The sequence below is a fragment of the Oryx dammah genome, unplaced genomic scaffold (assembly GCF_014754425.2).
Source record: "Oryx dammah isolate SB20612 unplaced genomic scaffold, SCBI_Odam_1.1 HiC_scaffold_15, whole genome shotgun sequence".
Classification (NCBI taxonomy): Eukaryota; Metazoa; Chordata; class Mammalia; order Artiodactyla; family Bovidae; genus Oryx; species Oryx dammah.
The window spans coordinates 17,174,830-17,202,503 of record NW_024070199.1 but is presented as its reverse complement, the minus strand read 5'-3'; the positions used below and the strand labels follow the sequence as shown (position 1 = coordinate 17,202,503).

Below are 27,674 nucleotides of genomic sequence, written 5' to 3'. Positions count from 1 at the left end.
TGACCTTTCTATAAACTGGAGATGCCACATACAGGACTTTATTGTGAGAAACTAAAGGCTATATTGATTCAGGTTTTTGAGGTTGTAAAATTGTTGTAATTTCAGTTGTCATTAGCACAGTAGCCCACTTCTTTGGAGCACAAAAAAGCAGGTAGGTGGGCCGAAATAATTTTTTATTTTTACCATGATTATACTGGAAGAGAAATTTTATCTAACCGCTTAAGAGTAAAACATCTTTTTCAAAGATTTTAATAGAATGTTTTTTTCTCCCATTAAATGCAAACGGAAACTGTATGGATTACACATACGGGGCAATTCTCTCTGACAATGAAGTGCTCCCTTCACAAACAGTAGTTTCTAGGTGGGAATTGTTAACAAGGAGAACGATGCCAGTGTTGGGCTGGAAAGAGGGCGTCTTGTTCCCTCCCAGTTCTGGCTCTATCTCCTCAACCTGGGAAACTATATTGTAATCAAGAATACCAAGTCCTAAAAAAAAAAAAAAAAAAGAATACCAAGTCCTTCCCACTTTTCTTTTCCTTCCACTTGTTAAATTTTGGTACACTGCATATAAAATTAAACAGCAAATTAAAAAAATGGGCTTCATATATATATCTTATTTGTTTAAATTTTGATAGTAACTTTGCTTGTTTTCACTTACAGATTTCAGAACATTTTGCAATGGCATTTTGAAGTTGAATCTTGAAGTGCAGACAATCAAGTGATAGGGTGTAAAAGTCAGCAGAGAGAGGAAAGAAAGGAAGTGGCAGGAAATGAAAGGAAGCAGAGGTAGGAAATAGCACAGCACACCGGGAATTCTACGTTGTTGGGACAGCTGGAGCACGTGGCACAACGGGGAACTGTGGCGAGGAAAAGGGGCTAGAGAGGCTGGGCTTCCCCCAGTCCTTTGGCAAAAATCCCCATCTTTATCTCTGAATGAGACTCAAAAGAAGACTTGGAAAATAGAGTGAATTTAAGAGATGGATAACGGGATTAGCATCCCAGAATTCTATTGATCTTGGACTCTCTCTGATCTTCTTAGGGGGAATAAAACGTGAAAGTTCCTAGCGACAGCTAGATAAATGTTGGCTGAACTGGAATGTGCTGCAGATATTAGGCAACCTGGGGTCCTGGTTAAAGTGTATGAAGTACTCTCAAGGTAGAGGGAGGACTAGATCGGGCTGGGAAAAAAAAACACTTAAGACTGTTCACACAGGAAAGTTTAAGGAGTGACCCTATTGAATTTGGAGTACTTGCTTTTAGAATAAATGAACTGTAGAAGATGTCCTTAACTCAGTGTAAGAGCAGAGTGGTTTATAATCTCCGCTGACAGGCCAAACAGATCATTAAATATTCTGTCTCTGTGAGTATTGTCGATGCATAATTTCAATGGAAAAAAAAAAGCACCTCCTGGAACAAGGTGTACAGAATGGGGATTAGTGCACACCATTTGCTAGTGTGCACACCAAGGAAATGGAGGAGCTGGAAATAATCCAAAAAGTTTTTTGTGCAGAAATACAAAATGGTATTTTATTTATACTTCCCTTAGCACATGATCTTGATTATGCTTTATATCCTGACGATGGTTATCATAGGCTACAGAAAATCATGCTGTTGATCAGTCTCCCTTCTTGTCTGGAGCAAGCACAGCAGTCTCAATGACAATTTTAAAAGGGGAAGGCGAGATTTGTTTCAGATGTATTTCACTGCTTATGGAGGACAAGTGGCTTCTCACCATGGTGACAATCAGGTTGCTAGGCTGGGCAAGGCCAAGTTTGCAAGAATGGTCCTCCCACAGATTTACTGAAATGAATGGTTCATGCTACTAGCAACTTTCTTCAAGTTCTGATTAACTTCCCATGAAATAATTGCTTGGAATACATCCAAGCAGTTCCTTTACTCATTGCTTCTTTGTCTTGCCGACAGGAGGGTCAGTCAATACTGAAACATACAGTTTGAGCCAAGCATACGTGATGCCCACTGCACAATACACTGAGGTCAGTAACAAAGGGATAAACGGGTACTTCAGGTTCCAGGAGGTGAAAGGGAATACAAATTCACAGAAGACTTCCAGAGGTCCCAGGCCAAGGAGGTAGAAAGTTTCCATCCAATTAAAAAGAGGCTTTTCTTTTCTGAAGAAAAAAGGAGAGAAGTCTGACTTTAGATGAGTCATTCTGCTTTTGCAAACATTTCCCAACTAAAGCTGCCCAACCGCACTGTCTTGATGTGCAGTGCAGCTAAAGCCAGAGTCAAAAAAATGCAAAAAATTTCACATTTAGAGAAAAGTGATAAAACTATATCATTCTGTTAACTCAACAATCCAAATTATCCAGTCATCATCAATGCTATCACTTAGCTGAAGTTGCTGAGGGAGAACTAGCTATGCATTTGGAAAAGGAAAGGGGGCTGGATACTGTGACGTTGGAATAAGAATACGGTAATCAGTACATAATTTTTGTTTGGTAAAGTCATATACAATTTGTTAACCATTTTTTACTGTAATTAAGTAGTATTAAATATATTGATAATGTTGTGTAACCATAACCATTGTCCACTTTCAAAACATTTTCAACACCCCAAAAAGAATCTTTGGAGACATTAAAGCAGTAATAGCTCCCTATCCAGCACAACCACCGCTCCCACAGGTCCCTGTAACCATTAATTTACTTTCTGTCTCTATGAATTTGCATAGTCTAGTTATTTCATGGCAACCCACTCCAGTACTCTTGCCTGGAAAACCCCATGGATGGAGGAGCCTGGTGGGCTGCAATCCATGGGGTCACAAAGAGTTGGACGTGACTAAGTGACTTCACTTTCACCTTTCACTTTCATGCACTGGAGAAGAAAATGGCAACCCACTCCAGTGTTCTTGCTTGGGAATCCCAGGGACGGGGGAGCCTGGTGGGCTGCCGTCTATGGGGTCGCACAGAGTCAGACACGACTGAAGCAACTTAGCAGCAGCAGCAGCAGATATTTCATATAAATGAAATCATACGATATTTTTCCTTTTTGTGTCTGGCTTATTCAGAGTGATGGAGTATGGGTAATTTCTCCTGCTACTGCTGATATTTTGTAATGTTGTGATATTACCACTAATAGTTAAAAAATTAAAATGTAAAAGACTTAATCATTTAGGAGGAAACTTTTCACAAGAGTAAAAAGAATTTTAAATGTACTTTTTCAGATTACCTGAACAGAGTCTTCAGTGAGGAAATACTATAGGTGGTAAACAGTAACATGAGTACGATTTTAATGGGAAGTTCTGTTAAAAGAATAAAAAGGTACATATGATGATTAGGTTGGCAAGAGGAAGGTTTATGATACTTAAGGGAATATAATCACAATGACACAGCTATATAGTACTAGGAATGCTTTTTGAGCTTAACTATGCATTTTTGTGACATCTAAAGATACTGAGAATTAGGGATATACTGGAGGTTTTACTTAAGAGAATGGAAGGGCTTTCTCTTTCTAAGAGACTTAAAGGTAGTTTAAATCAGATAGCATTGATCTGTATGTGCTGATGTAAAAGCATGACAATTAAATAGATCTGTCTTAAAAAGAAGCTATTTACCTGGTGCAGTGAAGAGCAGAGGGAAGAGGGAATAATGTCCTGTTGTGGTCAGAATCAGAAAAATCGAAGCATCTACTGCTTTTCCCACCGATAAGAGGCTAAAAATAAAAATTCTCATAATAATTCTTAGTGTAATTCATTAAAACATCAAATGAAGCTTATACTTGCAAATAGCTATAATATATATAATATTATTTCTAGAACTGGCTTTGCATAAAATAACATACTGATCTTTGCTACAAGTCCAATTCAATTGAGAATATTAATTTTTTTAGTGGGAAACTTGAAGCAATACATAGAAGAATGTACTACACTGAATCATGGAACATTCAAAAAAGAATCTTGTCTCTCTGAGTAACTGCCTCCTCAAAGAAAGGAATATTGTGGGGTTGGGAGCTGCCTAATGGTGGTAGACAGGGAAACTGGACTTGAGAGTTTTATTTCCAATCCTATAGCTCCTCTCTGGGACAATGCCCCACATGTGCTGGTGTTCAGTTAGAATTCTAACTAAAGACATTAGGAATTTTGCCCTATTTTTTACTTTGGAAATTCCAAGTTGCTAAATGAACTCAGACAAGACATGTACTGATCTGACATATTCGCTTAATGTTCTTTCAGAGCTTAAATGATGTCTCTCAGGATTTAAGAAAAAGCTTAAGAAAAGGGCTAATTCTATTACCATCCATGTAATTGGGTTTCAATTGTATATAAAATGGACACATTGTGCTTTTCTTTTTTAGCATGGCACAGTGAAAAGAAGTTAAGATTCACTATGGTAAGATTCAGGTTAAAGTCCTAATCCTGCTATTTGCTAGCTGTGTGACTTTGGATAAGTCAAACTCTGAGCCCCAGTTTCTGGGGCTTTATAAAGACAGGGGATAATCATTTATCCTAATTATCTTATAGGCTGTTGTGGGGCTCAAAATAAAGAATACAAAAGCACAAAACAAAATCCCAGCAAACAACAAAAACAGTTCTGAAAACTCTGAAGCGCTGTGTGTATGTTAGGTATTATTCCATAATGGACTCCCTCCTTACTTTGACTAAACACCACCCCAACAAGGAACTGTGGGTGTGATGACATCAAATACCATGTTTTTTCATACTATGCTGCCATTCAAAATTCAGCAGTAACAGACTGGTATCATGACTCTTAATCAGCACAGGACCCCTTATCAAAAAATGCAGGGACAATACAGGCAGTTCTGCATATCTTAGAACTTTCACAGGTCCAAGGATCCCAACTTAAGCATCCCTGTTCTGTCTAGGTATAAACCTGTTCCCACACATCTTTGCCTATCCCACTGAACACGTCAAGGGACAGATCAAACGGAAAACAACAGGGTCACTGTGAAATATGCCAGAAGTGCTCACTAACTGAGCTTACCTCATTGGGAGAACTGCGAGGAGAATGGCTTTTTCATGGACGTGCCAACCAAACATGAAGGAGCTCAAGGCACAAAGAATCAGACATCGGAGAAAGCCTCTGGGCCCTTGAGGTTTAAACCAAAGACAGAAAATAGAGGGCTAGAAACAATAGGCAAAGATAAAACTTCAGTATCATTTAAAATAGGCTTTACTGAAACATCATTAGGTGAATATAATTTACATCATTCTGAAAAACAGTAGCTCATTATTCTCCATCAAACTGAGATAATTTGCTTTGTGAACAGTCCACCAAAAGTTAACACAGAAACACTACTCAGAAAAAGGCATTTGGAAATATATATTTAACTCATTAAAATTAATAAGAAATGATAAATTAAGTTCTAGGATAGCCAGTATAACCCCCTATTACACCTTCATAATTAGTTAACTAACAGTCACTAAACTTATTAGGTCAAACTAAAAAAGTTCATTGATACTGTGGAACTAATAATAAATTAAATCTTAGCATATTGATAAACAAACACCAGGGACTTCCCTGGTGGTCCAGTGATTAAGACTTTCGTCCAATGCAGAGGGTGTGGGTTCAATTCCCACATACCACATGGCCAAAAAACCAGATCACAAAATAAACAATTTTGTACCAAATTCAATAAAACTTAAAAAATGGTCCATATAAAAAAAATCTTAATAGTAGTAAGCAAACATCTAACTCTGTGAGCTGGAGTAGTGTAATTTACAAGCAATCCAAGGCCTTCCACATGCAGCTTACAAGGCTGAAATTTTAGGAAAAAGTTTAACCTCAGTTAGAACATGTGGATAAATAGGCCAACAGAGCTTAATTACCTACCAGTACTGCCATGCAATTAAGTGGGGTCAGGTGTCTTGTGAGTAGGCTTGATTATTCAGAAACAAAAATTAAAACTGAGTGTAATTAGATATGACTGAGTTACTTATACTGATTTCTAAAATTATATCACGAAATTGAGTTCATCATGATCACTAACAGAAACAACTTTGAATGGTGCCTATAACAGCATCTGACTCATAAGATTCTTATCTGATGCTCAGACAGCCACTGTGTCATCTCAGCTCATTATCAAGACAAAATATCCAGGCAGTCCAGAAAAATTTAGACTTTTGATTAGTTTGCCATGGATGAAAACAAAAACCTGATGCCCTTACTACACTGTCCTCTTTCTCCACGGTGTAGTCCAGGATGCCCCCCTGGGCTTTTCATTCTTCTTCATCTGATGGTGAACAGATGGTCTATTAGCCTCTCGTGAGGACCTCTCTCAAAGAGGCTTTACTAGTAATCCTTCCTTATGGTGTTCAAAGTTACCCTAAGAATTGCTAGGAAATGCCTCAATCTGCAGCAGGATTATAGCCATGGAATTTATCCTACGGTTAGGAAAACTTGAAATTCAACCAGCCACACAAAAGAAAAGGAGAGAAAACTCAAGAACCGAGGACCATGTGTGAATTCTTACCAACATGGCAATCAGAGTGCAGATAAAGGTAGCCAAGGGCGTCACTGAGGGAAGGACTGTGTGTTGGAACTGCTGAACTAAACCACTTGTCATTGAGGCCTTGGGAATCTTGTTGGGGTCAAGAAGTTTCAGTTCTAAACCTACAGAGTAAATAGACATTTTGTTTTGATCAAGGGCATACCATGTGTTATGTGGCTTCCTTGGTGGCTCAGCTGGTAAAGAATCCGCCTACAATGCCGGAGACCTGGGTTAGATCCCTGGGTCGGGAAGATCCCCTGGAGAAGGGAATGGCAACCCACTCCAGTGTTCTTGCCTGGAGAATCCCACGGACAGAGAAGTCTGGTGGGTTACAGTCCCTGGGGTTGCAAAGAGTTGGACACGTCTGAGCAACTGACACTTTCACACCATATTTTACCAATCAATTCCTCGAGGAAAAAAAGAGAATATGCTACTAAATCTTATGACTGCTTCAAGGTCAAGATTTCATTAACTCAGTCCCACAATATTCTACCTAAAATACCTCTGGTTTACAGTGTGGTTGTCTATATTGGAACAGGAAACCTCGCTGGCAGGTAGCATGGACAGCAATTTGCTCTCATCTCTAAAATGAAGCAAGCTTTCTCAAATACTACCATGTCACAAGCCAGCTTTGAATCCTTCCTTGACTATGGGATAAAGTCCATATTCCTAAGCACAGTCCACAGTATCTTCCATGATCTAGCCCCTCCCACCTTGCCAGACTCATCTGCTTCACCTTGTTAAACATAGTTTGGCTGCAATGAGCTGATATACCCCTCAGACACCTGTGTCCCTCTGCACAGACTACTCGTCTTGCCTAGAATGGCCTACTCACTTTACAGAGCTAACTCCTAATTCCCTTACCTATGAAAGCTCCTAACTCAGGACATAAAGCTGATTTTCTTGTGGGCTAAGGTGGTCTCTTATACATGCTGCACTGTATCTGTTTATATGTTCATTTACTCTCCTACACTGGGTTCCTTAAAGGCAGGAATGACAATTTTTTTCTATGCCCAGCACATAACGTAACATTCCAAGAAATACTTACTAAATGAACCAAGTCCGAGGATAACGATGCAAGCCCCAGCCCAAACAAGCTAACAGAAGAGTCAAAGATGGTCTGAGCATCTGAATGGCCCCATCTAGTGCCACTGAAAATTAGTGACATGTGAGAAAAGTGTAGATTACTAAAATACTTTCTATTCATGCACCTCTTCCCTTTTGACTTCAGCCTGCAGATTCTCTCTTAAAGCTAATTACCTGCCTGAAACAGAATTGCCTAATCTACCACTGGCCTTCCATTTACAACATCCTTGAGGAGACAGATACACAAGATGGGGTCCAACAGTTTCCTGACTCAGATAAGACAAGTGGCCCTTGTACCTCCTATTATGCCAGTCATTTAAAGTTTTCAGAAGTGTTAAGAACTTCCTTTATAAGATGCCATATACATCAAGGTTGGGCTCAATGGGTGAGTGAGAATACCAAATTATGATTTCCCATAAGTACGTGTCCAAAACAGTAATAGCAGCTGCCATGCATTAAGCACCTGCCATATGCCAAGGGCTTTGCAGCCGTTACTTTTAGCTCCTTGAGGCACAAAAAGATAAGCGACATGCCTAAAGTCACACAACTTAGGTGGAAGACTCAAATCCAGTACTGTCTGGTTCCAAAGCCCATGCTACTGACAGCTTGGCATGTCTTTATGGTTGCATTTGATTCTCACAATAAGTTGTTACATTTAATGGTTGTAAACAAGCAACAAAACACCTTATGTGGCCTGCAAAGCCTAAAATATTTACTGTCTGTCCGGTTACAGAAGCTTGCCTGCCCTTCTCTTGATCCTGCCATTTCCCATCACGCTAGGCTGTATTCACAGATGACAGACTGTGAGTTGTTCTACAGTCAGTTATTTTCAGAACCATCTAAAGGTATAAATTCCTTTTCATCACATCTCAAACTTAAAAGCATAGGCTAAGTTTTCTCTTTCTTTCATCTCATGCTGAATGCATGCCTACCATTATTTTTAATACCCAGAATCATGACTTACACATTCTTAAAAAAGCTTCTTCACATTCTGAAGTTTAAAACTAAGGTTATAACTGCTGAAACACATTTTACTTAAGGTAAAAATTACCTTTTGAAAATGTATAAATATTTTATTCCCAAGAAAAGGAACAACCATCTCATTGCCGCAATGTGAAAGTGAAGTCGCTCAGTCGTGTCCGACTCTTCGCGACCCCGTGGACTGTAGCCTACCGGGCTCCTCTGTCCATGGGATTCTCCAGGCAAGAATACTGGAGTGGGCTGCCATTTCCTTCTCCAGAGGATCTTCCTGACCCAGGGACTGAACCCGAGTCTCCTGCATTGCAGGCAGACACTTTAACCTCTGAGTCACCAGGGAAGCCTTAGGAACGCAGTCTGTTTCCGGCACTGAGGTCTCAGTCCCTAGAACCACTTCTCTGTTTATCCTGAGAGCAGAAACGCGGGGCTGGAGAACAAACAGTTCAGCCTCATTCACAAGACAAAGCAGGGGTTTTTCTCCATTTCTCAATGTGACTAGCCCTTGCAATATTCACAGTCTAAGTAAGAAGGCTTAGGGAACTCCACGTAGGTCCAGCGGTTAGGACTCAGTGCTCTCACTGCTGGGGCCCGGGCTGATCCCTGGTTGGGGAACTAAGATCCCACAGACCACGTGCAGAGAGGCCCCTCCAAAGAAAGGTAAGAACGTTTGCTACCATACCAATGACAGACAGCACTTTATCCAAAGCGCTGTACAAAGCCCAGAAGTTTGGAGCCCAATATGCGTGGCAGAGGCCCCTCTTGAAGGGGAATAGTCGGGAAAAGACTTGAGGCAGTTGGTTCTGTTGAAAAGAGATTAAACAGTGATCAATCTTTTCTAAATTAAAAAAGAGAACTAGGGTACTATCTGTGGCATCGTGTGAAGAAAGTTATGAGGTCTGAGTTCCAGTATTTGTTCCTTCAAGGAAATAGTTATGTGATGCTGAGCAGTTCACAGAACTTCTTTTTGTCCAACCTTCTCATCTGTCATGTTGACAAGGTATATCAAAGTACTTTGAATACCAATCCGATAGTGTGTATAATATATAATATAATAATGGAAGAATTGCTAAGGGGCAAAGGAGAACACAGACTGCAGCTTCACCAAGTTTACTGAAGAAATGGGGATGATGCAGAAGGCTTGACGAGACATGCAGTGTTTCCCAGTTTTAGCAGCAATTAAAATTAACAAGGAAAGAAGCAAAAAAAGGAAAAACACCTGCTGAACATCTGTAACATATTAGGCACTTTTTCTTTTTTAGAATGTTTGCTGTCAATGACTGCCTGGGAAAACACTGAGGACTGACTTGGGGTTACAAATAAAACATAGCAAACAAGCAAATAAACAAATCCAGAAATCTGTGAATACTTACTATCAACTCTGTGTGAGTGTGTGTGTTTGTGTGAGACATATTGTTAAACACACAAATATATGCACATACATATTTGCATAGGCACAAAAATGTCTGAAAGAATACCATCCTATCTTTGTGGAGTCATAGTTGGGAGGAGTGAAAAAGGAGTAGTTTTGCTTATTTTATATATCCCTGGCTTTATTATTTTTTCTAAATAACACCAAACATGTCTTTATAACAAATAAAAGACTTACCAAGGCTAGAAAAGGACCCAACGAAAGAGCAGAAACTAGGAAAACAATCAGTCCCAGGGAAATAAGACGGACAAAGCTGAAGCTGTTCCATCGGATGGATCCATCTACAAAAAAGACCATTATCATTAAACAGGAGCACGGAAAGCCATAGCTTATACAACATGCTCAAATTAGTAGTGGCCCACGACTGAGCGACTTCACGTTCATGCATCGGAGAAGGAAATGGCAACCCACTCCAGTGTTCTTGCCTTGAGAATCCCAGGGACAGGGGAGGCTGGTGGGCTGCCGTCTATGAGGTCGCACAGAGTTGGACACGACTGAAGTGACTTAGCAGCAGCAGCAGCATGATAGTATACCAATCTTTATGATGTGGCAAGAACACAGAAAAGTAAGAATGGGTTTTTACCCATTTTTATAGGATCAATAATTGAAAGATATCTGCTGTACCTCATAAAACCCTTTCATAGGACTTCCTTGGTGGTCCAGTGGTTAAGACTATGCTTCCACTTCAGGGGGCGTGGGTTCAATCCCTAGTCAGGGAACTAAGATACTAAGTGCCATACAGTGTGGTCAAATAAATAAATAAAAATTAACAAGCAAGCCACTAAGTCAAGACAAAATTAAAAAAAGAAAAATAACACAATCATTAAAACTTGCCTGGTTTATTTGTAGTGAAACAGTAAGATCGCAGCAAATATACACCGTAAGCTGGTGCTACATAGAGGTAGATGTGCTTAAAATGTAGGAGAACAGCAAAGAGAAATGCTCCTTCCATATGCCTTTTCTAGGAGATTGAAAAGGGAAATATCAATTCAAAATTCAGGGTACACTGAACACAATAATGTAGCATCCTGGACTGGATCCTGGAACAGAAGATGGATGTCAGTGGAAAAACTGGTGAAATCTGAATGTACCAATGTTGGTTTTTCAGTCTTGATGAATGTACCATATGATGGTAATATTACAGGAAAATGAGCAAAGGGGTATAGGAACTCTATTATATTTGAAAATGGTTAAGATAAATGGGTGAGGGGAGAAGAGAAATAGGTGAGGGAGATTAAGAGATGAAGTACAGTTGCAAAACAAATAATCATGGGTATGAAATGTACAGTGTGAAAAATGTAGTCAGGAACTATATCTGTCATCTCAGTATGGTGACAGATTATAACCAGACTTACCAGGGTGATCATTTTGAAATGGATACAAATATTGAGCCATTATGTATGTAACAGCAACTAACAGTGTTGTAGATCAATTATTACTTCAAAAACAAACTCATAGGGAAAAGATTACATCTGTAGTTAACTAGAGGTGAGAAATGGGGGAAGGAGAATTGAATAAAGGGAGTCAAAAGGCACAAAATTCTAGTTACAAGATAAATAAGTTCTAGGAACGTGATGTACAATATGAGAAATATAACACTGGCGGTGTTTCAGTCTCTAAGTCATGTCCAACTCTTTGTGATGCCGTGGACTGTAGCCGGCCAGGCTCCTCTGTCCATGGGATTTCCCAGGCAAGAATACTGGAGTGGGTTGTCATTTCCCTTTCTGGGGATCTTCCTGACCCAGAGATCAAACCCACATCTACTTGGCAGGTGGATTCTTTACCACTGAGCCAGCAGGGAAGACCCGTATAAGGAGAACAGAAGGAATTGATTCCAACTAGCTTTTACAGTGAGCCTAGTGGGTTCATAAATTCATTATTTCAACAAATATTTATTAAATACTAAGTTTGATGTTGAGGTATAAGATACGTTGGCATAACAACACACTACAAATTCTCGCTAAGGGACCCAAAGATGTTAATTACCTTCACCCTCTTATAGTTAAACAATAGCTGGAGCTGATTTCCAGAGAAGATCTGGGAATCAGAATATGAATAATTATAGATAAACTATGCTAACAAAGAATCATTTAAATCTTACATTACATATTAGGTAACATAGAGTACAACTGGGCTGAAGGCAGTAAGTAGTACCTGATCTAACAAACTACTTAGGAGAAGTAAAGGCATTCTGATTTCGGGGGGAAAAAAAACAACCCTCCAAACTCAGTTGACTATGACTAGAGAAGTCTGAATTCTACCTACCTCACAGGAATTTTGGAAGGACCAAATGAGATAATGGTCCTGGGGTTCAGTAAAGGAACTGCCAGAGGGACCCTGAAAGGCCAGGTTCCTCCTTTCACTGTCTCATCAGGTGTGGTCTAGAACAGACGAATCAGCAATGGTAAGGCAAAACCAAAGGGTGCTTCTAAATCTCTCCACCAGTTTTATTATTTATTTAAGATTCAGAGAAAAGTCCAGCTGGTTCTACAGCTAAACTTTAGTTCATTTGTTCAACAACCATTCACCCTTCACTCATTGAACACCAATTATGATCTAGGTGTAGTGTGCCTTATAATGATTAAAAGAAAAAAAAACTTATCCAGACATTTATAGTTGATAAAGAACTTCAAAAAAGATTACTGAGTTTGATCTTTCCAAAGTCCCTGTGAGGTAAGTGGCCCCATTTAATAAACAGAATGTATCAAGGGTCAATTTTATTTTATGGATGAGAAAACTGAGGCTGGGAGGGTTGGAAGACTTGCCTTGGGTTGATGGTTCCCACACCTGATGGTGTATCAATATTCCCTGGAGATTCCTAAAACCCAATCCCAGAGATGAGGAGACATCCAGAAATCTAAATTACCTGTTTTCCTCCTCTAAAGAAAGGAGGATAATTTTAACAACTTCACACAATAGTTGCAAGGTTTACTCAATAAGATATTACATATAATGGACCCAATCTGAAGCAACCAATGCTTTTGAATAACTTGTCTGAGTCACACAGCTTGTTTGGGTTATTCAGGATTTCAACCCAGGTCTTTCGGTTCCAAATCCCATACTTTCCATTACACTATGCTACATGCTTCTGATGGGTAAGGCCCCACCATCATAGTTACTATTCTGTATAAACTATGGAAGACTTCCTTTCTGGACAAATGATCTGAACCAAATATAGAAACTCAAGTTTATTTCAGGCCTGCCACACCCTAACAAGTTTTTAGAGTATAATTTTCTCATCTGTAAAATGGAGAAAAGTATTACTAAAAGAGAAGACGGAATTTGTGAGAAATACTCAAAGTGTGAATAGCACTTGGCAATGGAAAACAGTTGGTCAAATAAATTTATCTATCACCTTTACAAGCTAAAAACCAAACTAATATAATTAGCCTATTCTGTGTTTACCTGAAAGAATCGTGCAATGGAGAGCAGCATTAATCCAGATAAAAAACCATTGTACTGGAAATGAATATCTGGACTTAGGTCAAGGAAAGAAAACAGAGGATACCAAATTCACAATGAACTGTGCCAGCACACTGAGCATCAAAGTTACAAGTGCTTACTTTTCAAGTAAATTAAAAACAACATATTACTACCAGTTTGGACTTCGCATAATAGTGTTTTGTATAAATTTTAAAATTCTGGACAAACCTTTAAATTAAAATTTATGTTTAAGTAGAAAACCAGGAAACCTTCCCCTATTTTCCAAAAGTTAAAGAATGAACAGCTAAAGGAGTTTTGTTTTGTTTTCTCTTCTAGAATCAGGGATGAGAAAGGAAGGGACCTAACAGCTACCAAAGGCCATTTCATGCAGCATTTCATTGTCAGTAAGTATACAACGAACCTGTGAGGTGGTCAGAGCCCAGAGCATTACTATACTTATGGCCTATCACCACTCAGATGACAAAACTGAGATCTGAGTTCAGGTCACACTTAAACCAACCTCTAGGTACTCTCACCCACACCTGGCTATGTCTATGAAAACTAGAAATCTGGCTTCTGCCATTTGGATTTTAGTTACATTCAGACCCTTTGGATTTAAGAACTTTGCCTATTAACATGGGGTAAGCCAAGAGGGGAGAAAAGTGGGATTCACATCCAATTCTGTGATAGGCCCTTTTCTACAAAAGGTATTTAGAATAATATAAACTATTTCAGATATGTATATTAGATTAATCTAAAGACAGCTAAATCCCAGTATATTGCTTTCCCGGTGATTTACCTGGTTCTCGAACGTCATCACTAACTTTTCAGGGACAAAGTGCTCTACAACCAGAGGGTGGTAAAGCTGAGTAGAGACCACAGTCTGGGGAACTGACTAACCCATCCCACATCCACTTTCAAAAGCAGCTCACATTTCAGAATCATCATTACAGAAAGAATTAATCTTATACTTTAGTACATATCAAATAAATAAGGGAACATAAATAAACATAAATAAGCATAAATAAGAATAAATAAGCATAAAACGTCAAGGATACGGTCTACAATTAACAACCCGAAGTTCCACAACAGTAGTACTGACAGAATAAACTTCGGCTTCTCCGTAAGCTCTTTGCCTGCTTTTTTCCCATCAATGCATTTACAGCACCTAAATTGGAACACGAGGAAAGAATCAGAAACGACTTCTATCTTCATTAGAACGTCACAGTGCTTGTACAGAGCGCTCTGATATATTCTGTTGTGTTTTATTAGCCATTCCTGAGAAGCTGTCCATGGCATTCTTTTCTTTTTAATGTGGAACTATTTTATTTTGAAAATGAATGATCGAAAAGCAACATTCAGGCTGAACAGCAGTTGGAAAACTAAGGTTTATATCAATCCAAATATGAAGGGGAAAAAAAGGAAGGAAGAAACGGGAGGAATGAGGAGAGAAAAGATCAAGGGAATGACGCTACTGTTTATGGAGCACTCAGTATATCCTAGATGCTTTCACTAAGAGTGTAACATTTACTCCCCAAGGACCATGGAAGGTTTTCTTTTTAAAAAGGAGGGAAGAGACTCCAGTAGACTTTCTTGTAGCCCTTCAATAGGTCTGCACCCAAATCACAGCTCAATGCTGCCAGTTATCAACAGGGAAGAAAAAGAAAGGTGATAGTGTCCAGTTCTGGTGATAGGGACAACTTTTCAGTTAAAGTGCCCTTGGGTGTCACCGTTCCCAAGTAATTCCAGTGGGTAACAAAAATTTTGGCTGCTTCCCTGTCAGCTCATTAGAAACAAGGATTGGGGTGTCCATGCCATTCCTGAACCTAAAAAGGCGGTAGCAGAAAGAAAGTCCTCGGGGCCAGTTCCGTGTCTTTCTCAGCTACGCTGACTTGAAACAAAGTCTTCATTTAATAAAACAAATTAGAACACCAAAAACCCAAAAGAATTTTGAAAACTGAGAGGACACACACTATTTTAGTCCTTAAGACTAAAAAAATGCAGACCAGGATAACACAGCATTCTAAATTATATGTCACCAAACCAGCCAAATCAAGAATAGGCCGGTGAGAGTTTGGGAGAGGGTGGAGGGGATAGGAAAAAAAAAAAAAGAACAGAGACACAAACTTGCAGCTTTCAACTACCCAAATAGTTAAAAAAACTCATATAAAAAAATGTATGTCATTTAAAAGTAAATAATACAGTAATTAAGTGAGAATAGCAGGTGACAACAGTATGATCCATTTCTAGTTTGTAAAAATTATATTCAGACACAAAAAGAGGTTGAAACAATAGGCACCAAAACATTGATAGTGATAGCAGTAAGTGGAGGAATATGGGTTCCCGTTAACTTTAGTGAAAGTGAACGTGTTAGTCACTCAGTCGTGTCCGACTCTGTGACCCCAAGGACTGCAGCCCACCAGGATCCTCTGTCCGTGGGATTCTCCAGGCAAGAAAACTGGAGTAGGTTGCCATGCCCTCCTCCAGGGGATCTTCCCGACCCAGGGATTGAACCCAGTTCCCCCACCTTGCAGGCAGATTCTTTACCATCTGAACCACTGTATATGTGCTATTTTCCAAAATTTTGACAACAAGGATGTATTATTCTATGAAAAGATTTTTTCAAATGTGTTTCATTTGAATACCAGCAAATCCTGAAAACAAAGAAAGCTAAAAGTGAAAGCAGACATAATAAAGATGCAGCTGGACAGGGGCTAGGAAAAGGTGTCCTGCTTTTCCTCCCTGAAGCCTCAGTTTCCTCATAAACAGAGAGAGTAACCTTCCAGGGTAATTGAGAAAATTAAGTAAGCTACTAATCTACGCAGAGTGCCTTGTTTGAAGTTTTTATCTTAGCTGTTCTTACACTGTAGATGGAAATGAACCCTCTTTCTCTATGCCTGCAAACCCCTGCCCTGGGAGAATGAATTTAAACATTTTGAGTTAAAAGGAGTACATGATATATCACCTTCTCCTCCAACTCTTGCCAGGTCATACACAGAATGAAGGTCAGGGAGCCAAACAGGAGTTATTCCATAAGAATAAGCAGAGGTTCAAACACCCACAAGGGACTCTTTCCTGAATGGGGCAAGAGGTTCACTCAGGAAGGCCACATAAACAGAAATGATCTAGTTACTTCTCTGTCACAATCATATGAGTAGGCTTAAGTATTAGGACAGAATAGAGACCAACAATGACTGGGAACTCACTATTTGGAAGTCACTGTGCAAAACATTCTACATATATGTATTCGACTACTTAAAAGCAACTTATAAGTAAAAGGTGCAAAACATAAAAGTATCTAATATAAACACAGCTTAAAATTAACGAAGAGTCTCTGTGAGGGAACGAATCCGGAGACTGCAACTAGAAGCACTCAGTAAGATTTCTTGAGTTTACTAGAACGGACACTCCACTGGTGGTTAGCACTAGGCGTGTGTGTGCATGAGTGTGCTGTGTTGTGTGTATGTGAGTATCCTAAAGAACAGGGGAGGTCACAGCAGCATGTGGTGGCCTGCTACAAGATAGGAAAGAGAGGCATTAGAGCCATTCTGGGCAGGAGAAATGGTCCTGGAACTCTACTCGGGCCTACTTTTCACAAGATTCACAATCTTGTACTATCTCTACCTTGTAACCCCACCTTAACCCCCATTTTTTTCCCACAAGATTCAGCTAGACTGCTAGTTGTAACTACTCATTGTGCAGTTCAAAACACAACAGTTATAAATGTCCTAGAATTTGCTATTATATGAACTTCGTTTGCCCACAGTGAAGAACAGGTTAATACTATCTGATACCATTTCCTCAACATCTTCCACACGGAATAGCATCCTCAGACTTACTCATGGACAGCATACACAAAGAGTGCGTCTGTAAAGATGACAGAAAATCTCTGGAAGAGTAAGGTCCTTGAGCTGGAGTAATTCAGATTACGGACATTCAGCATCTCTTGATCAAAATATTTGGCAACATGTGACAGGGCATACTCAAACCATGCGAAAAAGGGCGGGTAATCCAAGGTCCACTCTGAAGTTGCCTGTGGTAAAAACAGAAGACAGATATATCCTAAGTAACTAATAAACAAAGAGGATACAAAGATTGGAAATTTTCATTCTCTGGTCTTCAAAAAAAAAAAAAACACATAAAATGAAATTACACTTAAAATATGCCATAAATAGAAAAATTTCTATTTTAGGACTCAACAGAACACTAAAAGTCATTTCCTGAGTTATTTAATGTAGTCTTCAAGTTCCTTAGCATCAACTGTACTTCAAAAGAAATGAATTTGAAACCTTGTAGTAATGAATTTGCTTAGGACATGGTTCTATTCACCTAAATATAAAAAGGGCGCATTACTGTTTAGTTGCTAAGTCATGTCCAGCTCTTCTGTGACCCCATGGAGTGTAGCCTGCCAGGTTCCTCTGTCCATGGGATTTCCCAGGCAAGAGTATGGGAGTGGTTGCCATTTCTGTCTCCACAGTATTTTCCTGACTCAGGGATTGAACCCATGTCTCCCTCATTGGCAGGAGGATTCTTTACCACTGAGCCCCCAGGGAAGCCCCAAAAATGGAATTAAGGCATAACAAATGATTCTTTAGCTTGGGTTTAAGTTCTGTTCCAGAGACACAATTTCTCTACCTGTAAAATGAGATACTGTGAGGACTACATGAGATAATACATGTGAAATATATTTATAAATGACAAAATGCTACACTGATGCTACTTATCTTTTGCTCCACTAGGTTATAAGACCCTTCAGAGCAGAAACCACTCTGTCATTTCTGTATCTTGAACACTGAGTAAGTTCCTGATATATTAAGAACAGTCATTAGTTAAATGAATAAACAGTCACTAATGATTAAATGAAAATATAAATCATATGAAAAATATATAAACTATACAAAAACATATAAACTATATATAAACTTTACGGTACTATAGTTTGGTATTTTGTTTCAGTTCCTGCATTCATACAACAAGAATGGTAATACTCACCTCATAAGTTACTGCATTACATCTTACCTGTGTGTGTATGTATAGTACTGAATCAGATACAAACTAAGTATTGATAAATATTATTTATTATAATTTATAAAAGTGATTACTATTTCTATCACTTGTCCCTAAAACTAAACCTAGATCTTATACCTAAAGAGCTGGGATAGCAATTCTCTCTCTACTCTGCACCTGTTGCTCTTTTCAATCGAAAGCTCCTCTTCTTCTGGAAGTACACTAGGGTTCCCTTGGTACTAATTTGGTGCCCACAGGGGCTATTATTTAGGGTCTCTCCTGTGTTATAAAATGAGGCAAGAGACACTCAAATAACTTGTTAGCTGTTTGTTCCTGATAAGAAGAATGAAAACTTTAGGTCCTAATAAGAAGCAGCCTGTTTACGCCCCGGGCAGGTTTAAAATGCAAAAGCCTCAGCCCTGATCCTGCCCAGAGGCTCTCTGTAGCACTCAATCTACAAAATCACCCACTAAATTCTCCCTTATGAAATGTTCCTTCTCTAATCTCAAATCTCCAATGTGGGACATAAACAAGATGAGCCACTGAAAAATGGAAAGAAATATTAGAAATTTTATTTTTTAATCTTATCCTTCTTAATTTCTATTTTTACAGTATATTAATACAGTAGTACTTTTATAATTTATAAAGACATACGGGGTAGCAAATGCTTAAAAATGACTTCTTGCTAGGGTACAGATATATTTACATATATTTTAACGTTTAGCAATTACTGGTCTATATAATTTCAAGAAGTTCAACAGGAATTTAGACTATTAACATCCGTGGTTTCCAGCCACAGTTTCTATGTCAGAGCTCACACTACCTTTAAAGAGCCATTTATCTTACTGGAAGTCTAAAAGATTTTCCTACTTATTGACATATTTATTATTCTAAATAAAACAGGGAACAGGAAGCGTTAAAAGGACTGAGAAAAGGAACAGGTGTTGCCTGAGAGACAACAGTGTCCCTGTCCTTCCCTTGCTATCTCTAACCCCACAGATCCTCTCTCTATGCTGCTGCTTCTCCCCACTGAGACTTCGCACGCTGAGCCCAGAAGGTCCTCCTGACCTCAGGAACTTCCAGTGCAGCCATCCTCTGACCTAAACGGCTTCTGGGAAGCCAAGCAAGCTAGTAGCTCACATTTCTTCCCAAGTGACCAATTCTGTCACTTACATGTGGTAGAGCTGGGGCTCATATTCTGTGTCTCCTGACTCCAAATCCATCAGCTCAGGAAGCTACTAGAACAGCTAAGACCCTCACTCAGTGGAGGATGGTGACTACATGTTGACCAGAAGGGGGAGGTCTCGGGCCCCAGGAGGACAGCAGAGCCCAACAGGAAGAAGAAAGTCTCTCTGGCTCAGCCAACGAGGCTGCCACAACTCAAGCCGATGAACAACCATGGCTCTTTGTTGACTACAGCCCTCCCAACTTCCTTTTCCCCTCTTTCTAAGAGCTCTCCTGCCCTTGCTGTGCAGGGACCTTGCCACAGTTGAAGACCCTGAATTGCAGTTTTCTTGATTTTTTTTTTTTCCTGTTGATTTCCTGTGGGTGTGTCTGTGTGTTAGTTGCTCAGTTGTGCCCGACTCTGCAACCCCATGGACTATAGCCTGCCGGGTTCCTCTGTTCATGGGATTCTCCAGGGAAGAATACTGCAGTGGGTTGCCCTTCCCTTCTCCAGGGGATCTTCCCAACCCAGCGATCAAACCCAGGTCTCCTGTACTGCGGGCAGATTCTTACCATCTGAGCCACTAGGGAAGCCTTGTTGATCCTAAGTAAGTCCATTTTTGTTGGAAAAATAACTGTCAGTCTACTTGTTTTAGGTCAACAAAGATTCAAAACAATTGTGTTCATTCCACAAACATTTACTTGGGTGTTGTCTTTCTAAACCAAGGGACCAATCCTTTTGAGGTCAGAGCAGAAAGGAAGGTTAGAAGCCATGGCGAAGGAAGGCTCTACAATGCAATCTACTGCTCAATATCTACTCTCCTCAGTATGACAGAAAGATCCTTCCAAACCCATGGCAGACACCTTACCATCCCTCTGTGAGACTCACTGACAACTGAGTTTTGCCCCATTGATTTCTTTCATTGTTACTGCTGAGGAGAGCAGGAAGAACAAAGAAGTACACCATTACTAGACTCTCTTTTCATATAAACCTCTTTTATCTAAAATAAATGAATAACAGGTGACAGCTCTGGCCTAACTATACTTTCAGGAGTACTAAAATAATAGGTAGTAGTGAAAATTATAGGAGTAAAGGAGAGAACATCCAGAAAGAATGATAGAATATTAAAAGAAAAAAGAACCACAAAGAGAAGCCCAGAGGAAACCAGCTTTTGAAAGAGTATTTAGATTCAGAAGAGTTAGCAAAGGAGACCAAGAAGGAACAGTCAGAGATAAAAGGAAAAATTGGTGAGACAAGGGATTGCCTTTTCATATACAGGTTAAAGGTTATTCTATCAATAATGCTAATCATTAAGAACCTTTAGTAATGTTTAATGAGCACTTTTACTCTCCGTACATCACATACATTGTATTCACTTTATCCCAATAATTATTTATTATCATCTAATATTAATAGTTGGCGATGCTGAGGCTTTAAGCAGTCAAGTAGTCTATGCATGGCTGCCCAGCACAGGTATTAAGCAGCAGAGCTGAAAGTCAAATCTAGACAGTCTGGAACCATAGCCCAACCTCTTGACTACTAGGCCACACATAAAGTTTCCTCACGGGTTTGCATTCTTACTTACTTAAAGTTCCTTAGCATTCTTATTAAATACTTGCAGTGTTATTATGTGAAAAGGAATTTGGTCAATTAGATTCTCAAGCTTTTTCAGTACAAAGGTCTATTATGACTTGACCTAAAAATCCAAAAGGCAACAACAAACTCACAGAAAGAGTTTAGCAGTTGTCTTAAAAAAAACCCTCCCTGACATCAGAGTGCTGTTTTTGATCAAGTAATTTCTGAGCTAACGTCTGTTTTCCATGAAGTATCAGATGTAAGTTAGTAACTCACACCAGAAATAAAAACACAGACATGGTTTTTATAATAATGGGAGAGAATGGTTTGTATATTGCCAGATACTTACACATCACATTTCATTATTCCTGTCCTCATAAATCACAAAATGCTAGGGAGAGACAGGATCTTAGAAATAATTCATTCCAAATCCTCATGTAACCGACGAAAAACCAAGGCTCAGAGAGATGAAATATATTTTCTAGGTGCTGCAGAGCCAGGCCTAGAATCTACTTTTCCTTTTTTCCCTATCCAATATAGTTTCAAAAAGGATGTGGCAAATATTATAATTCCCCATGTAAAATTTGGGAAACTCATTTTGAAGTAAAGGGGTCCTCTAATAGTGCCAGAGGGCAGAACTGAATGAAACTGACTCCTCCTAAAACTGAGCTCCCTTGCAGAGTTTATGATTAACCTCTCTATCCAAAACTTTATTCCCTTTGTAAAAAATTTTATTTATTTTTGGCTGTGCTGGGTCTTCGTTGCTACCTGAGGATTTCTCTAGTCACAGCAAGTGAGGGCTACTCTCTGGTTGGGAAGTGCAGGCTTTTTATTGCAGTGGCTTCTCTTATTGCGGACCATGGACTCTAGGGAGTGTGGACTCAGTAGTCGTGGAGCACGGGCTTAGCTGCTCTGTGGCATGTGGGATCTTCCCGGACCAGGGATTGAACCCCGGTCCCCTACATTGGCACGTAGACTCCCAATCACTGGACCACCAGGGAAGTCCCTTTATTCCCTTTCTTGTCCCACCATGCTCTCCTCAGGAATTGAGGAGTATCAAAGAAAAGGGGGGACTGAAACCAAACAAAACCCTGTAGGGTCTACTCAGGTATAAGATTCTCCACGCCCCCACTTCTTGTTTGGCCTTCCAAAGAGCAAACTCAAGGAGTTAATGATTAGAACAATAGTCACAGGACTTTTAGATCCTCCTGAAGGGATATAGATAACAACTGGACTCATATCTTTGAGTTGTTCTGCAGAAACTAATACTTTCAATTGGTGGATGATGGTGACTACATGCTGACCACAGCACATAGACCCCAGGCTGGAACCAGAAGGTTGATGATTAAGATTCCCTAAACATCACTCCATGACTTCACCACCAACCAATCAGAAAAATATGCATGAGCTGATTATGTACCCTGTGACCCTCACCCCCTACTGCTGCCTTTAAAATCTCTTGCCTGAAAGCCACTGGAGAGTTCAGGTCTTTCAAGCACTAGATGCCCATTCTCTTTGCTTGGCGCCCTGCAATAAACACTGCATTTTCCCTCACCATGACCCAGGTCAGTAGACTGATTGGTTTTGTGTGTGCCAGGCAAGGGGGGCCCAGTTTGGTCTGGTAACATGAGGAAAGAATACAATTTCTTTAACGATCCATTCAACCTAAGATCACAGGGAGAACTCTTTTAATGTCAATAATATTTATATAGTAAGGGTTAAAGTTAACAACTTACCTCATAATACCACTGTGATATTGGCAAACTGTGGGTGATAGCAAGCCAGTTTCGGTGTACTTCAAAATCTGTGGAATGGCTATTCAAAACAATCAGATGAATAAAATGAGAGTTCAAAATATTTATCAATTTCACATTTCTAAAATTATGCTTTTAAATGGATCAACACCCCTTACATAGTCACAGCTCACTATCCTATAAAGACAAAAATATACTATATAAGCCTGAAACACTTCACTTATTTGGAGGCCAGACTTCCTTCTGGAAAAGCTGGGGAATCTAAGTGAAAAGGGTCTCTAAATTAAGCACAGGCTGACCTAAAAGCCCCTACTTTTTCTTATGGGAGGCCCTCAGGCTATCGCTCAGAGACAACTTATTCTTGTTCATAAACAATGTTAGTAAGATTCATGATCTGGAAAAGGCCTCACAAAAGCTGGATCTTCAAGGATGAGTAGGCAAGTTCATGAGACAGAAAAGGTGGGGGAAAAAAATGGTCCTATCTTTCCCATATCTCCAAATACTGTTTACTAGTCTCCCACTCACTAAATATAAATATATTCAAGTACGTGCGCTATAGGGGAGGAAAACTGTTTTCCCTTCAACCCCTCTAGGTTCTGTGGCTTACCTAAGAATTAAATTGACGTAAGACAGAATGCTGCTTTTGCTGCTAAGTCACTTCAGTTGTGGAATAACAGGAGAAAAAAAAAAAAGACAAATTATTTCTATTTACTTTTCTATTTTTGGCCACACCATGGGCAAAGGGGATCTTAGTTCCCTGACCAGAGATTGAACCCACGTCTCCTGCAGTGGAAGCACTGAGTCTTAACCATTAGACCACCAGGGAAGTCCCCCCAAAAGAAAATTTGAATTATTTACATATGTACGGAAGTCCCAGAAGATATGAGACGAGACTCATAAGGCGGCCAGATGACTGAGGCTCATCTCACCATTCTGAGAGCTATGGAGAGCGGAAGGGGGCTGAGGCTTCAAAGACGGGGGAAGGTAACTCTTGGGAAAGTGAGAAGAGAAAGTGTCCGGCATACAAAGGCTGCTCTGCCTCAAGGGTAAGTCTCTTAGGTGAAAAAGTGATCTCTGGTAAGAGCTACCTTCCAGATACAGGCCCCCTTTCTAATGTATTCCATTGAAAGTAACTTTGACAGCTTTCAGAGCTTCTCCTCTATCTGCAGTTCCTCAAATTAATAGGTCCCCCCACATCCTTATGCCAAAGATGCATATTTTGGGGTGCATTTCAGCCACCCTTTGTTCTTCTTTAGCAAAAGCTTATTTTTCTGTTTGCTCACGGCTGCATTTCCCCTCCACATCTTGCACAGCACCTGATATGTGTGTGGATGGGCCCCATACATTCTGTTGAATTTACCACTCACTGGAGTCAATGAGTTCCACAGCAGAACCTGATTTATACTTTCCAATGTTTCATACATTTCTACAATGACAACTCTGTGATGAGTTTCCTAGCCAAGCTCCTCCATGTCTCTTTCATGGCTTGCCATTCCAATATTCATCAAGCCCATGTTCCCTTATGTTCAGTTCTTGGTCTTTCTATAGAGCTCACTCTGCGCTGGACAATCTTATTCACACTTACTGCTTCCACTATGAACTGTGGAATGATGACTCCCAAATCACATATACAACCTTGGTCTCTTTCCTGAGTTCTAGAGAGAGGCATCTCCAACTTCCTGCTGACAATGTCACCCGAATCTCCTACAGATTTCTCAGAATCACAATTCACAAATGATCTTACGATCTAACATTTCCATTTCTAGATATATTCTTGTAGGGGAGCAAAATGTGTCTCTTTGGCAAGAGGATTAATTTAAGCTAATTATTTTTAAGAAGCAGAAGACTCAGGAATCCTTTTTAGCACCCTCTTAAGTGCCTAAAGAATTTATATAAAGGGCTTTGTTCCCGGAATAGAGCTATCACCACTGATGCTGGTCAAGAATATGAGCTAGGTGTGGTGGAAGAAATTCATCAGAGCCTAGAGATCAGAGTCCACTCTGTCCCACTGTCTCTTCATGGCCCAGCAAACATTTGTTTACCAAGCGTTTGCTTTTCCATTTCCCTGTTGACTGCCTTTCTCCCCTTTGAAGTCACAAACTACTACCCTTAACATCCGCTTGTCTTTAGTTGAAGGCAGTATTTAAGGTGGGGGTTTCAGTCATTTTGGCAAGTTACTCTGTTATCCTGAGTCTCTCCCATGTACATGCTGTTATACTTTTGTTTGATTTTCTCCTGTTAATCTGTATCCTGTTAATTTAATTCATAGACCAGCCAGAAAAACCTGGCCAGAAGGGTAAATGAAAATTTCTTCCTCCCCAACATACTCAACAGAAATGCACACATATGTTCAACAAAAGACATTTACTAGGTATGTCTTCAGGCCTCATTATATGTCAGAGACCTCTCCTGATACCCAATCTAAAGTAAGTCTCTGGGACTTCCAGAGTATTGACAGTCCAATACTTAAGACTCCAAGCTTCCACTGCAGGAGACGTGGGTTTGATACCTGAGTCAGGGAACTAAGATAGCACAGGCTGCCTGGCATGGCCAAAATAATAAAGATAAATAAATAAATCTACTTTAAAAAGTACTTTATTGCCATCACTTTAAAAAAATAAATAAGTCTTCCCTGTTAGTCTTCTTATAGGATATCATTTTTTCCCTTCGTAACACTAAACCTAAGCATTGTCATGTAATTATACACTTATGTTGATCTGTTTCTGGGACTGCTATCCTTACTAAACTACATAGGAATTCCCTGGCAGTCCAGTGGTTAGGACTCAGAGCTTTCACTGCCATTGGGCCCAGGTTCAATCCCTGGTCAGGGAACTACAGGCCTGCAAGCTGTACAATGCAGCCAAAAAACCGAAACCAAACCAAAACTACACTCTGTAGCCTTAGGGGTCATATCCATTTTTTTCCTCCCCTCTAGTACCCAGCCCCAGTATCTGGTTCATAATATAGCACTTAGTAAACATCTTGGTCCCCTTCATGGATCACTGCCTTGCAGTGGCAAAGGGGCGTGCATAACTTAATGAAGCTATGAGCCATGCCATGCAGGGCCACCCAAGACAGACAGGTCAGAGTGGAGAGTTCTGAAAAAATATGATCCACTGGAGGGAATGGCAAACCACCCCAGTATACTTGCCATGAGAACCCCATGAACTGTATAAAAAGGCACAGATACAGGGAAGCCTGGCATGCTGCAGTCCATGGGGTCGCAAAGAGTCGGGAGTCAGACACAACTTGCTGACTGAACAACGACAACAAAAACATTTTGGTGAACACTTTTGCATTTATCCTGCAGCTTCCCTCTCACACCCCAGGGGCTTCCTGTTTGAGAAGCAGACCATCAACTACAACTGTACACATTCTTAATCCTGGACCAAGAGCGGTATTCAAAATAACCACACTGAAGACACATTTCTGGGCTGAAGTAACTAAAGCAAGGAACATCGATTTATATGCATAGTTAAAAAGAAAAATTCCCTTTCATTCGGATTTGAAAGGAACTTTCTTCATATTTAGAAAGATTTTTTTCCAATTTGCTTTTAAAATGAAAAGATGTTTTTTTATTTCAGTTCTGCAAAATTCAACTGCCAAACCCCTTCTTTTCCCAAGCTCCTGTAATTCATTTTGCTAAACCTACATAAACACTTCATTGCTTATATATACATCAGTACGTGTTTACATTCTATACACACAGCTCTTTCATACCCAACAAGGGGTCACCAAGATCTTGAACTAAAGGATACCAATAAACCAAATCCTAAACTGGGAACTGGGGTAGGGAGATCCATAGGGAGAAAAGGAAAGAGGGAAAAAGTCAAAGGAGAAAAATTAGGATGAACAGAATGTGGACGCCAACATCAGTAAATATTGAGTACCCACTGTATACACCTGGTGGTTGTTTCCATGCTTTCAGCCTTGGTTTTGCATCCACGTGTCAACACTGGTCTAAACCTGAGTGACCTGGCCCTGTCTACTTCATTCCTTACTGCTCTTCAGTCACAATGGTCACTTTCTCTTCCTAGAATACTGAGTTCTTTCTTAGCAAAAGGCCTTTTCCCTTACTCTTTCCTATACCTGGAACTACTTTTCACATTGCTTATTCTTCTGCACCCTACAGCTTTCAACTCAAATATCATCTCCTAAGAGTATAGTCTTGCCGGGTAGTCGCTCTCAACTTCTTTCAGACCTCATCACAATCTGAAACTTTTCTGTTCGTCTATCTGCCCCCAAAAACTCCTTCGAGGACAAGGGCTGTAAATGTCTTCCCCAACTGCCTCTCCAGGACTTAGAACAGTGCATATTAGCACAGGAGGCAATTGATAAATACTGTATTTGAATGAATGTTGGCGGTAGATGCTGTTTACCTGCATATTAAGGAAGAGGACCCTGAAGCCCAGAAACACTAAAATCATTGCCAGACATGACTCCAGCCATCCTGAGCTATGATCTGGTCACTAGATTCTTGTGCATAGGTAAAATAACTAAAGCGCTGAGTGGGAAGCATAGCAATAGCAAAGTGTAGCCGCGACCTCATGACTTCCTTTTCCTCCTCTCATCCACGCTTACTCTCGCCCGTGCTAACCGACGGGCCTCCCCGCCCAGCCCCGGGTCGTGTGGGTCCCTTACTAGGTAGGGATGAGAAGGCATTTGAGGAGCGTCACCCCGAGCGCCAAAGCCGAAAACCAATTGCTACCGCCGGTCGCAATCCCGAGAGCCGCCATTGCTACGGCGCCGCCAGCTTTCAATCAACTAGACCCGCCTGCAGCGCCCCGCGCAT

The 27,674-nt window shown here is 40.1% G+C and overlaps 1 protein-coding gene across 1 annotated transcript; it reads right to left on the bottom strand.

Annotated features, from left to right (window-relative positions):
- Positions 1–11: 11 nt before the first annotated feature.
- ALG8 (ALG8 alpha-1,3-glucosyltransferase) lies at positions 12–27,674 on the bottom strand. The gene is made up of 13 exons (XM_040255620.1): positions 27,524–27,674; positions 22,865–22,943; positions 17,221–17,414; positions 14,440–14,549; positions 13,364–13,431; positions 10,793–10,919; positions 10,136–10,239; positions 9,209–9,329; positions 6,448–6,587; positions 4,959–5,098; positions 3,572–3,669; positions 3,187–3,259; positions 12–2,129 (listed from the first exon to the last, which is right to left on the bottom strand). The coding sequence occupies exons 1-13, from the start codon at positions 27,616–27,618 to the stop codon at positions 1,898–1,900; spliced, it is 1,581 nt and encodes a 526-aa protein (XP_040111554.1). The 5' UTR covers positions 27,619–27,674; the 3' UTR covers positions 12–1,897.

Bases quoted from the DNA above. Each gene is read 5' to 3' on its own strand.
- ALG8 (XM_040255620.1), bottom strand. From the start codon at position 27,618: ATGGCGGCTCTCGGGATTGCGACCGGCGGTAGCAATTGGTTTTCGGCT. The intron at 10,240-10,792 runs GCAAGTTTTAAT...TCTTTTTTGTAG, and splicing joins TTTCACTACAAATAAACCAG to ATGGATCCATCCGATGGAAC. The intron at 6,588-9,208 runs GTATGGTAGCAA...TTTACTCTGTAG, and splicing joins TAAAGTGCTGTCTGTCATTG to GTTTAGAACTGAAACTTCTT.